This window comes from Apteryx rowi, unplaced genomic scaffold, assembly GCF_003343035.1.
Source record: "Apteryx rowi isolate R43461 unplaced genomic scaffold, aptRow1 scaffold_16, whole genome shotgun sequence".
Taxonomy (NCBI): Eukaryota; Metazoa; Chordata; class Aves; order Apterygiformes; family Apterygidae; genus Apteryx; species Apteryx rowi.
The window spans coordinates 4,677,018-4,690,208 of record NW_020447863.1 but is presented as its reverse complement, the minus strand read 5'-3'; the positions used below and the strand labels follow the sequence as shown (position 1 = coordinate 4,690,208).

The following is a 13,191-nucleotide window of genomic DNA, read 5'->3' as shown; positions in this document are numbered from 1 at the left end:
GCGGAACCTTCGTGCGGCGCAGCGGGTTCCGCGGCCGGGCCCGGGCGGGCGGAGAAGAGCGCGGGACCGGCTCGAGCCGGGGGACCCGAGAGCGCGACGGACCGCGGCGGCCCCGGCGAGCGGGGGGAGCCGGTGGCGGGAGCGGGCCCGGCTGCCATGTACGCGGGGCTGCAGGAGCTGGGGGTGGCCAACGGCGAGGACCTCAAGGAGACGCTGACCAACTGCACGGAGCCGCTGAAGGCCATCGAGCAGTTCCAGGTGGGCCGGGGGCAGCGGGCGGGCCGCGTGGGGGAGAGGGGCGCGGGAGGCCCGAAGGGGATTCCTGGTTTCTTTTCTCCCTTCCWTTTTTTGTTTTGCTTTCCCGTAACCAGCACGGCTGTAGCGCTCCGTGCTGTCGTTTGCGGCCGGCGGAGCGAGCTAACGGAGCCCTCTGCCCCGCCCGGTGTTTGTGTTGGCAGACGGAGAATGGAGTCCTGCTGCCGTCGCTGCAGTCGGCGCTGCCCTTCCTGGACCTGCACGGCACCCCGCGGCTCGAGTTCCACCAGTCCGTGTTCGACGAGCTGAGGGAGAAGCTGCTGGAGAGAGTCTCGGCCATTGCTTTGGAGGGGAAAGTTGAGGAAAGGTGYGTCAGCAGTCCGGTCGGTTCTTTGGGCTGAGTTAGAAATTTCATTCAAAATCACTTACCTCAGGCGAGTGACTTCCGAGTGAGAGCTAGGTTCCTGGGAGCACAAGTTCCGGTGGCTTTGAGATGAGTCACTTTGGTCCTTTCCTGCTAAACATTGTTTAGAGTCTCTTTAAATGTACCCATTTTCAGGTACAAGAAGCTGGAAGATCTCCTAGAGAAGAGCTTTTCCCTGGTCAAGATGCCTTCCATACAGCCTGTAGTAATGTGCGTCATGAAGCATTTGCCCAAGGTAAAAGCACTCCTGTAGTTGGCCTGTTCCGTCACATCTCCGCTGCGTAGCTCCCCTTAGCTGTGCTCTTGGCTGGGCTGCATCTCCAGACGTGCTATAAGTTTGTCGTTCGCTGTTAGGAAATGAGTGAAGATTTATTTCATTCTTGTATCTGTTAGTAATTTAATAGACCAATTCAAAAAGCATTTTATGTTTTCATAATTGGAGAAGACTGTTTCTCTTTTTTATTCAATACATGGAGCTTCCTAAAAGTAGTCAAGTTCAGCAATAGGAGAATTTTTCCACAGCTGACTTAAATACTTGTCTATGGCAAATGGAAAATAAGAGTTGAAGAATGCAACTAGAAGTGGACAGGAGTGAGATAAAGGTCTATGAAGCAAGACTCCTAGAAGGAGCAGCTTTGTTAAAAGCATCATATTGTACCTAAGGCAATGGATTCAAAACTGCTACTAGAATTTTTAAAGCTACTGAGATTTTAATCATCACCCTAAAACTCAGTTTCCTAGTTTTAAATCAAGCCCTTTATCCTCTTTGGAGAGAAAAAAAAAAAAAAGATGAAAAATTTGGTGCATTATCTGGTTGTATAAGAAACTAAGTGTCTTAGGACTGGCTTACTGCTACAGGAGTAGGGAAGGCAAAAGACGAGTCTGTGATATTTCCTTTTATTAAATTGCATTGTTGTGTAAATTATGAGACTGTCTCAGACTGTGATTTAGATGTCTTCTGTAGTCAGTTACCTGTCGCTTGGACAGTCAGGCAGCTCAGCTGCTCTACGCTTTGGTAACTGCTCTATTGATTATAGGTCCCTGAAAAGAAGCTGAAGTTAGTAATGGCAGATAAGGATTTGTATAAAGCGTGTGCTGTGGAGGTAAAGCGCCAGATCTGGCAGGATAACCAAGCCCTGTTTGGTGATGAAGTATCTCCGCTGCTGAAGCAATACATCCTGGAGAAAGAAAATATTCTCTTCAGCAATGATATTTCTGTCTTGCACAACTTCTTCAGCCCATCTCCCAAAACAAGACGTCAGGGAGAGGTAAGGACAAGGAAACCTCTTACAACATGTTCACGAATGGAATTTGTTAGCTTTATTGTCAACTTCATCAAATAATCGAGAGTCCATTTCACCTCCCCAACTTTGCTACTAACTTCAAGTTGATTGAGTAGACAAATTATTTACAAGAAATGCCAGCTCATTTTTGTCTCACATCTTGATCAAAGCAGCAGGAATTATTTTAATAGTTACTCAGTGCTGTGCGATAATTGGATAATGTTCTAAGCTTCCTTTATCCCTCAGTCTGGCTTTAATATCCCTCAGCTATTCTGAAGACTGAACATCTCTATCAAATCAGTTTGGATATTTTAAATTTCTTTTTTTTTTCTTTAGCAGGACATAGCCCAACAATTTTTTTTTTTTTTTTTTTTTTTTTTTTGTAAAAATAATTGGAAAGAAGCATTGAAAGTTGTAGCTAAGCTGGCCTTCAGAAAAGATGGATAGAATTACATGAGGTGGCTGAGCTGATCCAACGCTTTCTGCCACTGGAAGGGCAGATCCTGCTCCTCTCCTCCCTACTTCTAGCTCTAGCAATTATCAGACCCTTCCATGAGCTCATTCAGCTCAGTAAATGCCATAGAAACCTTAGCAAATAAGAACAGAAAGTAGTTTTACAAGTTAGTGAGTTGAACCTGCTCAACGAAGAGATCAGCAAGCACCAAATCTGTTGCAAGGAGGTGGGCTAGATCACGCAGGTGGGCGTGAGGTGGGGTGGAACAGTGTCACAGGTGTTAGGAGGAGTGGGTCTCTCCCCTTTCTGGCAATAGCAAACTATTAGATTGGCTCAACTATAATATGTCCCATTACCTCAGGGGGCTTTTGCTCCAAAAGGGAAATGCTAGTGTTTCTGTAAGGACCTTCAGGATGCTAAGAAATCACCGTGATAAGACAGTGTAAAGCTCTAATTTCAGAGAAGGTAACGCATCTGTTATTTGAGAGATTTGGGTTGGATCTGGTTTGCTTTCAAAAGCCTACCTTGAATATAAGTTCACTGGCGCAATTGCTTGAGATTTTTATGCTGCAGATTTCACCTTCATTCTCATGATCATCATCTAAAGGTAGATAGAAATACAAAAAGCCTTCCAATGAAAGTGAGTTTCTTTCCATGTTATAATAATTGTAAATTTTATTATTCAGTGACAAGTATTGCTGCTTACCCTTTTACATAGCTGAACACTTTACTAAAAGAAATTGAAGCACTTGTAAAGAGAGACATTTTTTTTTAAATTTGTTCATTCATAATGGCCGTGAAATATCTGGTGAACATCTCTTGAACAAACGCTCTTGGAAATTCTGGTGTAAAATATCCTTTTAAGGAACTCATTTCAGTGTGGAAGTTTCAAACTCAATAAATCACATAGAAGAACTAACTTCAAGATTTTTGTGAAATAGCAGTGTCTCTTGGTACTGAGTGCACTTTTTTCCACTTTGGGTTTAGGTGGTTCAGAAGCTGACCCAGATGATTGGGAAGAATGTGAAGCTCTACGATATGGTGTTACAGTTTCTGAGAACTTTGTTCCTTCGGACAAGGAATGTTCATTACTGCACGCTACGGGCAGAGCTCCTGATGTCGCTGCATGACCTGGATATCAGTGAAATCTGCACCGTTGACCCATGTCATAAGGTATTAAGCATGTGGGACAGATAGGAGTATTACCGGACAATTTTCTGTTTCGCCCACTGTTGTGCATGCCTGCTGCCCTGCAGGTCTTCAGCTCAGAGAAGATGACTCCTCTCTGTGAAGAGAGTTCAGAACTTGAATCCAAAAGTCATCTTATATTCCTTGGAACTTCAGGTGAAAATTTCATCTTGGTTAACCAGCAGCTTGCTTTCATTTCATAACCCATAAATCATTCAAATTTTGGGTACTTGCACAGTGTTTAAAATAGTGTCTAATCTGACCTATGTAGATGCTGCAAAAATAATCAAAATCATTAGCTAGTCCCAGGTTCTTAATCAAAGTTTGCTTCCCTCCCTGTTTTGCCTAGTGTGATATACTCTATCTGTCAATAGACTGTGTGTAACTGATTAAATACTTTGGATCTTGAATTATAAGAAATATTAAACTATTAAAATATTGGGGGACGGGGAATTAATTTGACATCAGGATCTTGTTACTGATCCTTTGTCCATAGTCAGTGTCATTCTGATCTGCAAGAAGGCTTTTTCTTTAAGTAATTTTGCTAAGTTTTGTGTGTATTCTACTTATAGAGAATAGGTACTAAAGTGATGATAAATGTTATTGCCTGCTCTTTAATGTTCTCTGGTCAAGAGTCTCAAAACTAGTACACGCACCCTGACTGCGTAGAAGAGGGCAGTTCTTGTTCAATTTACAGATCATTTTCAGTGACCTCATTTTTCCACTGCAAAATGCAGTGACTGATGTGAGGAAAGTAGGCCATGATGAAAGCATTTCAGAAAACTCAGCAAGGTTTTTGTTTGTCTTTTTTTTTAATTTTAAAATGACAGCTGAAATGTTGGGGAATGTGTGTTGTTTTCTTTAAGGGAAAACACTTAATTTTAGGCTGAATAAAATGTTTCGCTCAACTGTCTTTTTCCATTTTGATAATGAAGTTATAAAGCAGAGGCAGCTCTGCTTTCAATATCCCCTTCTTAAAGGGTAGGAGTGGTATTGCCATGGCTAAAATATCCCGCGTTCTTATTGCTAAATGATGCTGCTTCTGTATGAGCCTCCTCCTTGTGTAACTCCTCACTGATCAGATGTACTGGGCAGTTGTATATTTTATAGATGCCTGTTCCTTAATTGCCAGGGAATGCCTGTTTTGGGAGGGGAGAAAGTGATACCAGTTGAACTTACATCTCGATCTCTGACCTTCTTTTGGGAGGCTTGTATTTTTGACCTCCTCTGTATTTGTGATCAGCTTGCTACCATACTTTAGTATACTAATAAAGTGTACTAATTCTGGAGATTTGGAGGTCATTCTGAGCCTGTTTTCTGTGACATTATGTGTTTTATGCCAGTTTAGATGAGTTTTTGTGGTTATTGTAAAGCTTTCTCTTTTTTTGTAACAGTTCACCTGGTGCCTTGATGCCTGCATTCGGGAGAAGTTTGTGGACAACAAGAGAGCTCGGGAGTTGCAAGGGTTTCTGGACGGAGTGAAGAAAGGACAAGAACAAGTGTTGGGGTAAGCTATTCTAGGCTGTTTATTGAGAAATCGAAAATGGATTCCCAACAGCCACAACATCTGACGGGTATTTTAGGTGTTAGTTCTTCCTTAAAGCCAAGTAACAGCCAGTAGTTCTTCCACGTGGTCCGATTCAGTACATTCATCAGCATTACTGTGCTAGGCACACTCGGGTGATGTAGTTTGTACTGCTTACGTTACCACCCTTGAGTGATTGTTGCAGTTTCCCTCATGGCCTGGCAACTGACTGTGTGAGGTCTCCTGTTTCATTTCAGTGCAAAAGACCTTTAGTGGTTGTTTTCAGAGAGCTTCCTCCTTCAAGTCAAAAGAAATAATATTCATGGTGTTTTTTGAAGATTGGAGAGGTTTCATCAGGTTGATACCTAACAGAAGACAGAAATTCACATTTTTGCATTATTACAGTGAGGTTATTGCTACAATATTTGCCCTGTGTCTACCTCCCTTCTTTAACACAGCAGTGTACTCTCTCTCTATATATATGTACTATAACTATATGTATATAGTTGTAAAAATAGAAAACACACACACACACACTGCTTGCTACTCCATCTGATACTTGACAGACTCACAGTTCTCATGCTGGTGTAAACATTTTCTCTAGAAGCTGGTGTCCTACAGCTGGATACAGAACTGGATTGTAAGGTTAGTTGCTGTGTGTGACATGTATTTGATTTTGCTTCTTTTTAGGGACTTATCTATGATTTTGTGTGATCCCTTTGCCATTAACACCTTAGCCTTGAGTACCATAAGGCACCTACAAGACCTGGTTGGGCAGGACACCTTACCCAGGGTGAGTATGGGCAGCCTGTGTGCTTAATGGGATACTGCTAGAGTCTTAATTGAATGGCTTTCATCAGCAAAGCTGGAGACTGGCGCAATGGAGGTAGTACAGCTAAGCTCTCAAATGCATGTGTGAACTGAAATAGGGGAAAGGTAATACTGCCTTTGCATTCGTAGCACTTCCCTTAGAGCTCTGCAGGTGTGCTCTTCAGAGACAGGCATTTTGGAGCTTTCCAGATTGACAGCGACTTCTTTGTCTGGCTCGTTCTGTCCTAAGAGTTGTCTATATGCATATCCCTGCTTTGTCCTTCCAGCAGTTTGCCTTACAGCAGCAGCACTTCTTCCCTGCCGCGGTAAACGTGATGGGTTAATTTACACTGTTCTGGTCTGTTGGCTCTGGTATGGTACAGTTTCTGCGAGTAGTATCTGCAGGAGGTACTTAAATGTTAGAGGAATGAGCCTTACAGGAGCCTGAACAGTATGAGGCATTTGCTGTTTTTCATCCCTGAGGTTTCTAAATTTCATTGTTGGATTAAATAATTTCTTCATGACAGTTTAAGATTGAAAATTGTTTTGGTTTCAGGGCACGATATAAATGCTAAACCGTTATCATTCTTGCTCACTCTTTCTGTTACTTGCTTCTGCTGAGATGCCGTGATTCATCCTGTCACACATTGTATTTCATTATGCTGATTTGGCTGGACACCTTTAAAAACAGTGTCATGATCAGATTGGCTGCGTACCTTGTGGCACATTATAAAATCTTATGAAAAAAAAACCTCAGGTGTGTCTGGTTGTGCTTGCAGCTATTTGAATTGCTTTGAGCAATCAGTTGTCAATTAAATCGGAGAACTGGTTGCCTCTAGCAATCTTTGACAAAGCAGTTAATCCAGGAGAACTTTGAATCTAAACCACTACTTCCAAATAAATGTCCATATATGCAACTTGTAGAAGATGAAAAATAGCTGTTTTTTTCTTCCTCTTAAAATTCGAGGAAAGCCCAGATCTGCTGCTGCTCCTTAGGATGCTGTCTTTGGGACAGGGGGCTTGGGACATGATTGACAGCCAAGTCTTCAAGGAACCAAAAATGGTGAGTCTTCTTTAGATTTGTTTCTTGTTTTCTTTGTATTATGTTTCAATTTTCAAGTCAGTTTTCTGCATACCTCTCATCATAGCTTTCCTGGAAAAAATATGCAAATTTTCACAGAGCAACAGGTCAACTGGACACACTGTACGCTTTGCTTACGTGCTTTTTCATTTCCATGAACATCTGGCCCTCACTGTTTTTAATCTGATCTCTCACTCTATTAAAATTCTCACTGGTTGCTTGTTATTCCTGGGACATTCTACCCAAATGACAGGTTTGTAAAGCAGATTTGATATGGGAAAGCAGGATTTCAGAGGCTGGTGTGAAGCTTTGGTAAGAGTGTAGCAACTTCTCATGGACAGGAAGAATATTTTTGCCTTCCAGATCTCTGTGACAATAAATTTATGTAAGTGTCACATTCAGCTGCTGAATTACTGAATGACAATTTTTCTGTGCTGTTCCTTTGGTCAATATTATAGGCAGCCCTAGTGAGCTCTGGGAGCGGATATATTCAGCTGATAGCAGGGAGGCTAACCGCAATGTTGCACAGTAGGACAGTTTCTCAAGAGAAATTTGGTGTTTCTGTTCTGGACTGTAAAGCATCAAATGTCTACCTCGGGGGACAGTTGAAGTCCCCAAGATGTATGTTACTGGCTGATGGCACATTGAAATTTACCACGGGAGGAGTGTGCGTTAATACTCAGATTGTAACGGTAAAGGTGACTGACACTCCAGGAGTTAGTGCTATGATTATCTTGCAGCTTGTTGGAAGTGTTCCCATGAATCTTTTGGAAAGAAATTTTGAAGCTTTCTTCTAAAGGAAATCACATCTGTGTTTAAAATCTGTTCTATCTGTGATTTCACAAGCAGTAGCCTCCCATTCTGTGAATTTGGTACAACACAGGCTGATCTGCCTCTTACAGAGCCAGTGTGTGTGGAGGGGAGATGCACACAAACTTTCTTTTGTTGCTACTCCAGCTGTGTGTTGGCCCCTGTCGGTTTAGGGAATGAGCAAAAGAATTTACAATTGTTGATAAAAGCAGTTTGGTACCATCCTTTATATGCAGTGCTTGCAGAAATATTGGAAAAGATGTCTCAGAAGAAATACACGTTATGTAATTGTCAGTTCAAAGAATTTGAGCAGGAGTACATCGTAGATGAGGTGATGTGCAGTTTTCCTAATTACCACTGGAGCATGTGGAAATGAAGTTTTCAAGCAGGTTGAAAGGAACTGGATGTCTGAAAGGTTGTTTTCCTAAGTTTAGAATGGGGATCATAATATTGGCTCAATATTTGTTACAGTGCTCTGGGACCTTTAGATGGCATGAACTGATTGATGCAAATGTTTTTTTTTCCCCCCTCTGTTCTTCCCTCCTTCTAAGGAAGCCGAGCTGATCACGAAGTTCTTGCCTATGTTGATGTCTTTCGTGGTGGACGACCACACGTTCAATGTAGATCAGAAGCTGCCCTCAGAAGAGAAGGGGCCAATTCCCTACCCYAGCACGATCCCTGAAGCTTTCACCAAGTACGTGATCTGCCTTACCAATTTGGTAMATATTAGTCATGTCGCCAAAGCAAAACATCAAAGAGCCAGCTGACGCTGACAGGAAATAACAGTGGATGTGGTAAAATGCAGATTTTCTTGGGGTATGATTTTAGCTCTAGCTAATCAAGGCTGAAATTATCCATTAGCAGAACAATTTTCCACCATTATTTACATAAAATAATAATGTCTCTTGATATGACTGTTGTTTCTGCATGGTGTGTATGAAAGTATTTGGTACTACTGCTTTCAAATATGCTGCTTGTGTAGCTTCCCAAGCAGTGCATGTTGAATGTTTGAGTGATATCGTTTAACTTGGGTGCAGCTTCCAGTGCTTGCTATCTAATGAGTGCTAGTGTAGATTGTAAGATTTGCATTTTATCACAGAGACTAATTCTCTGTTGATAACCTATCACTCCAGGGACTTCAAAAAGATAAACAAACATCCTCTGTATGCTCAGCTGTATTCAGYTCTTGCACTAATTTCCAGCAAAATCCTTATCTGTACGTCAGAATCCAGAATATTGTATCCTGGTAGAGTTGTACTTACAACTGTTTTATTGCAGCGTTGGTATTAGACCTTTGGTAAACTTTAGAACAAAACAAAATTGGAATTTGTATCACRTTTGAGTTTTTGGGCCTCTTTTAAATCTCATTTTGAATGAGAGCTTTTATCATTAATACTATCTTAAATGCTCATAATCAAATCTGATTGTTTGATTATGAGACAGTGTGATGTTTGTTGAATAGTAGATTTTTTTGGACCATGATAGTGGATATAGTGATCTACTCAGTCACCAAGTAGCTGCTTCTCATGAGGTTTGAGGTTAGCTGTTGCAGAAACTGTTTGATTCCTATCCAGTACTGGATTTTAAACCTTTTTAAAATTTGTTTTTGGATCCATACTTGCTTTATTGACTAAGAACCTTTTTTGGATCGTAACAGATTCTTGCAGGAGAACAGAATAGCTTGTGAGATTGGGCTATATTACATCCTTCACATCACTAAACAGAGGAACAAGAATGCTTTCCTTAGGCTTCTGCCAGCACTAGGTGAGTTTTGTTCTTGTCTTCTATTCTATAGCTGTTTGCCTCGTATTGGAGAGCTAGAAGGAGGCAAATAAGAACCTGAGGTGAATGTGATTTTAGAGTCAAAGAGATTACGTTCTGGTTTTTGGCTCTTCTGGTAACTTAGTTGTAAGGCCCTGTAGAAGGATGTGCTTATTTCTGGCTGCAATTGGGATTTTTCTGCCGTTCCAAGAATTTAGGCATATTGATTGAAGGTCAGTAATTCTTTATATCAAAAAATGTTTTAACAATGGGATTAGCTGAGAGCTATTTGAGGTGAAGCTGAAAGATAAAACAGCAGGTGGCTTAATTCTTCTGCACCTCACAGTAGTTGCACACGGCCTGAAATTCTTGGGACTCAGCAGTGCGGTGAAAAAACTTGTAACAAAACAAGACCAAACACAGCTCTAAACTTCTCCCTGGGGTTACCTTCCTCACAGACTTCTGTGGGTTAAGTTTAATAAGAACTCTGAATTAATCTTAAGAATTGTTGCTGCCAGTAATGGGGGGTTTCACTTCCCCACTCCCTGCCTTGCCCCAGCTCTGGTGTTCTTTTGACCCTTTGCTGAGCTCACTTGTGCTGGTGAGTTTTCCACCAGGTAAGTGGTTTGCATCTGCTCACTATGGGGTCTGAGGAGCACAAGGAGGTGGACGTGGCTATGAACAGAGGATTGTGGAGAAGGTTATTAGTGATTAGTTATTTGTGATTTTTGGCAGCAGCAAGCTATTGTGTGAGACTTCAGTCTTGGTGGAGACATGGGTTTTCCACAAACTCTTCTCACGCCCTTTGCTCTTAATGTTTTATGTCTGGAAGGTCATAGCCACCTGCATGGATTACCTCTTGCAAAAGCCAGTGAAGGAAATTTCACTGCAAAGTTTTTGGCAGGAACCCAGTCTTAATCTCTTTCTTTTTGTGTTGTATAGTTGAGACGTTCAGTGACTTGGCCTTCAGTGATATTTTTCTGCATTTGCTCACCGGTAACCTCACGCTGCTGGGTGATGAATTTGCACTTGAGGAGTTCTGCACCAGTCTCTTTGACGGCTTCTTTCTCACTGCCTGCTCAAGGTAAATCTGATGTTCTTCAACAGAAGTGAGTTTACAAGACAGCTGAGAGAGGCTGTGCTGCTTTGATCTATTGTTTAATCTTTCAGCATATAGTGGAAATATTAGCCCGATAATAATTTCGCAGTAAAAAAATAAATAAATCACAAAACATAAGCCTTTTCTTAAAGAAAAAATATTAAGTGTTGATTATAAATTATTACCTAAACTGTAARTTCCTTGTTTGCAAACTGGAGTTGCAAAAGATAATAGTCTTTATGGTTTGTACTAGCTGTGAATAGGAAGAGTTAACATCAGCTCTTTGCACTATCAGCTGCACACAGAAAACCTGTTTTTATCTGTTAATTCTGTTAAGTCGTGTGGTTCAGCTGGTGGCCTTCAGAGTAAATCTAACCTCCAGAATGCTTCCCCAAAGGTGACTAGAACTGCTGTTCAAGCATAGCAGCATCTGCTGCTGCTACCACTTCCTCCACATGTGCTGAGGAACAAACATTCTCCTGAATGTGCATATGGCCTGGCCAACAGAGAGACCAGCTGCTGCCACTTGCTACAGTCTGTGCTCAAAATCTCTCCTTCCTTTCTCATAGCTGCTATAGTTAGTCCACCCCTGYTGAATGATTATATGAATTGCTTGGAAATCTAAGGCAGGCTTAGCATTTTGTAGCGTGCAGGCAATTTTGAGGTGTTTTGCCAAATTATAACAAAGCTCTCAGTCTCTGGGTGTGTAAGGTATCCTCATGATACTATTGCTGTAGCTTTCTCTTTCTCAAGTAAGACTATGTTTGTTTATATCAGTTACTCTGCTTTGMAATTGCTCTTTGCAGAAAGGAGAATGTACATAGACATGTCCTAAGACTGCTGCTTCATCTCCATCACAAAGTGGCTCCTGCCAAGTTAGAGTCTCTCCAGAAGGCTTTGGAACCCACCAAGCAGGTAAGAAGAGAAGCATGAGAAAGGGAAAATTAATTACAAATGAAGCAGCTGCCTTCCCAGACCTTACTTAATGGATCATGTGCTCTGCTCGGATAGCAGCTTTCCAAGTATTCCAAGTTATGTCTTAATTACCTTGTAACTTCCTCTTTGTACATTGGTTTGTGTTAAAACGTTTGTGGTAATTGCATATTTAGTGCTTTAGCTAGAATGAAGTATGACTCTTCAGTTTCTCCCCTCCCTGTTTCTCATTCTACAGAGCGGAGAAGCTGTGAAGGAGCTTTATAACCAACTCACTGAGAAACTGGAGCTTCGCAAGCCTAGTCCAGCTGAAGTGACTGAGACTCCCTCCATGGAACTGCCCTTGCCCACTGTGCCCACACCAGCCTCACGCTGAGCTCTGGCTGGAGCGCAAGAGTGAGACAGAAGAACTAACCTAGTGCCCTGCAGCGTGGAGGCATTGCACTGCCTTGTCAAGTGTCTCTGCCTACAGGGTGGAAACTRAAAAAAGCCACTGAAGCTCTTTCAGGAAACACTGCAAATTGTCCTGCTCACTGGCTCTGGCTGGTTAGAAAACTTTGTATGCAGTGCGTTGCAAAGGTTTACTTTTCTTAAAGATAGCTGAGTGTCTTCTTGTAGATCCACTTAAATCTGACTGTACTTTTTTTTTTTCAAAAAGAAAAGGCATATTTTTAAGCTTGGTATCTTGTATTTTTAAACTCAATTTTATGAACTGATAAACGAGTGCCAAAGTCCATTATGAATGCACAGATAGCTCRTGTGAGCATGGCTTTCCCCTGGCTGTTAGTTTGCTTCTCTGAGTCGTTAGAGAGGCTTAACAGAAGGAAATGTCAGAGGAGGTTACCTCCACTGATGTAATTTCCTGTTTTAGTTTCTAGCACTTTTGGCACATGGTGAGATGTGCTGCTTTAGATTCAAGTGCACCAAGAGCTGTCACTAGACCAAGAAGCAGTGAGCAGCCATCTTCTCAACTAGGCTTTTATGAAGAAGGTCAGAAACTGAATCATTCTCTCTCACCTTCCTTTTTCCCTACTTTTCCCCAAAGGAGTAGCTTGAAATGAATCTCGGAGCCACTAAAGAAAACAAAGGCTAACATGTTCACTAATGGCAGTAGAGTATGAGGGTAGGCAGAATGAAATTCTGTCTTTGAAAAAACAGCCTGTTCTTCATGTCTCATCTGTGTTGCTCTCTGTAATGTTACAGTTAATTTTTTTTCTGCTGTCTCAGTGTAAGCCTCAGGCAGAGTGTGCAGGAAGATGGGTATGAGAGAAGAGCGAGTCATGTGAGTTTTCAGGTGACTTGCATTGATTTCAGCAGATGCAATGAACCTGAAAAGAAAATTTGTCCAATCCTCTGTAACCAGGAAGCTGCCTACATGTAAATCACAGAATAATTTAGGGTGGAAGACATCTCTGAAAGTCTTTAGTCCAACCCTTGACTCAGAATGGGGCCGAACTACATTAGGTTGCTCAAGGGCAGGACTTTGCATTTGCCTTTGTTGAGCTTCATGAGGATTTTGTCAGCCCATTTCTCCAGCCTGTTGAGGTCCCTCTGAATTGCAGCCCTGC

The 13,191-nt window shown here is 41.8% G+C and overlaps 1 protein-coding gene across 1 annotated transcript; it reads left to right on the top strand.

The window, feature by feature from the left end:
- The first annotated feature begins 100 nt into the window (after nucleotides 1–100).
- Nucleotides 101–12,792, top strand: NELFB (negative elongation factor complex member B). Its single transcript, XM_026059705.1, has 13 exons — nucleotides 101–258; nucleotides 459–622; nucleotides 815–914; nucleotides 1,717–1,947; nucleotides 3,404–3,589; nucleotides 4,999–5,111; nucleotides 5,820–5,922; nucleotides 6,907–7,002; nucleotides 8,382–8,524; nucleotides 9,488–9,594; nucleotides 10,534–10,675; nucleotides 11,497–11,605; nucleotides 11,862–12,792. The coding sequence occupies exons 1-13, from the start codon at nucleotides 157–159 to the stop codon at nucleotides 11,997–11,999; spliced, it is 1,734 nt and encodes a 577-aa protein (XP_025915490.1). The 5' UTR covers nucleotides 101–156; the 3' UTR covers nucleotides 12,000–12,792.
- Nucleotides 12,793–13,191: the final 399 nt, after the last annotated feature.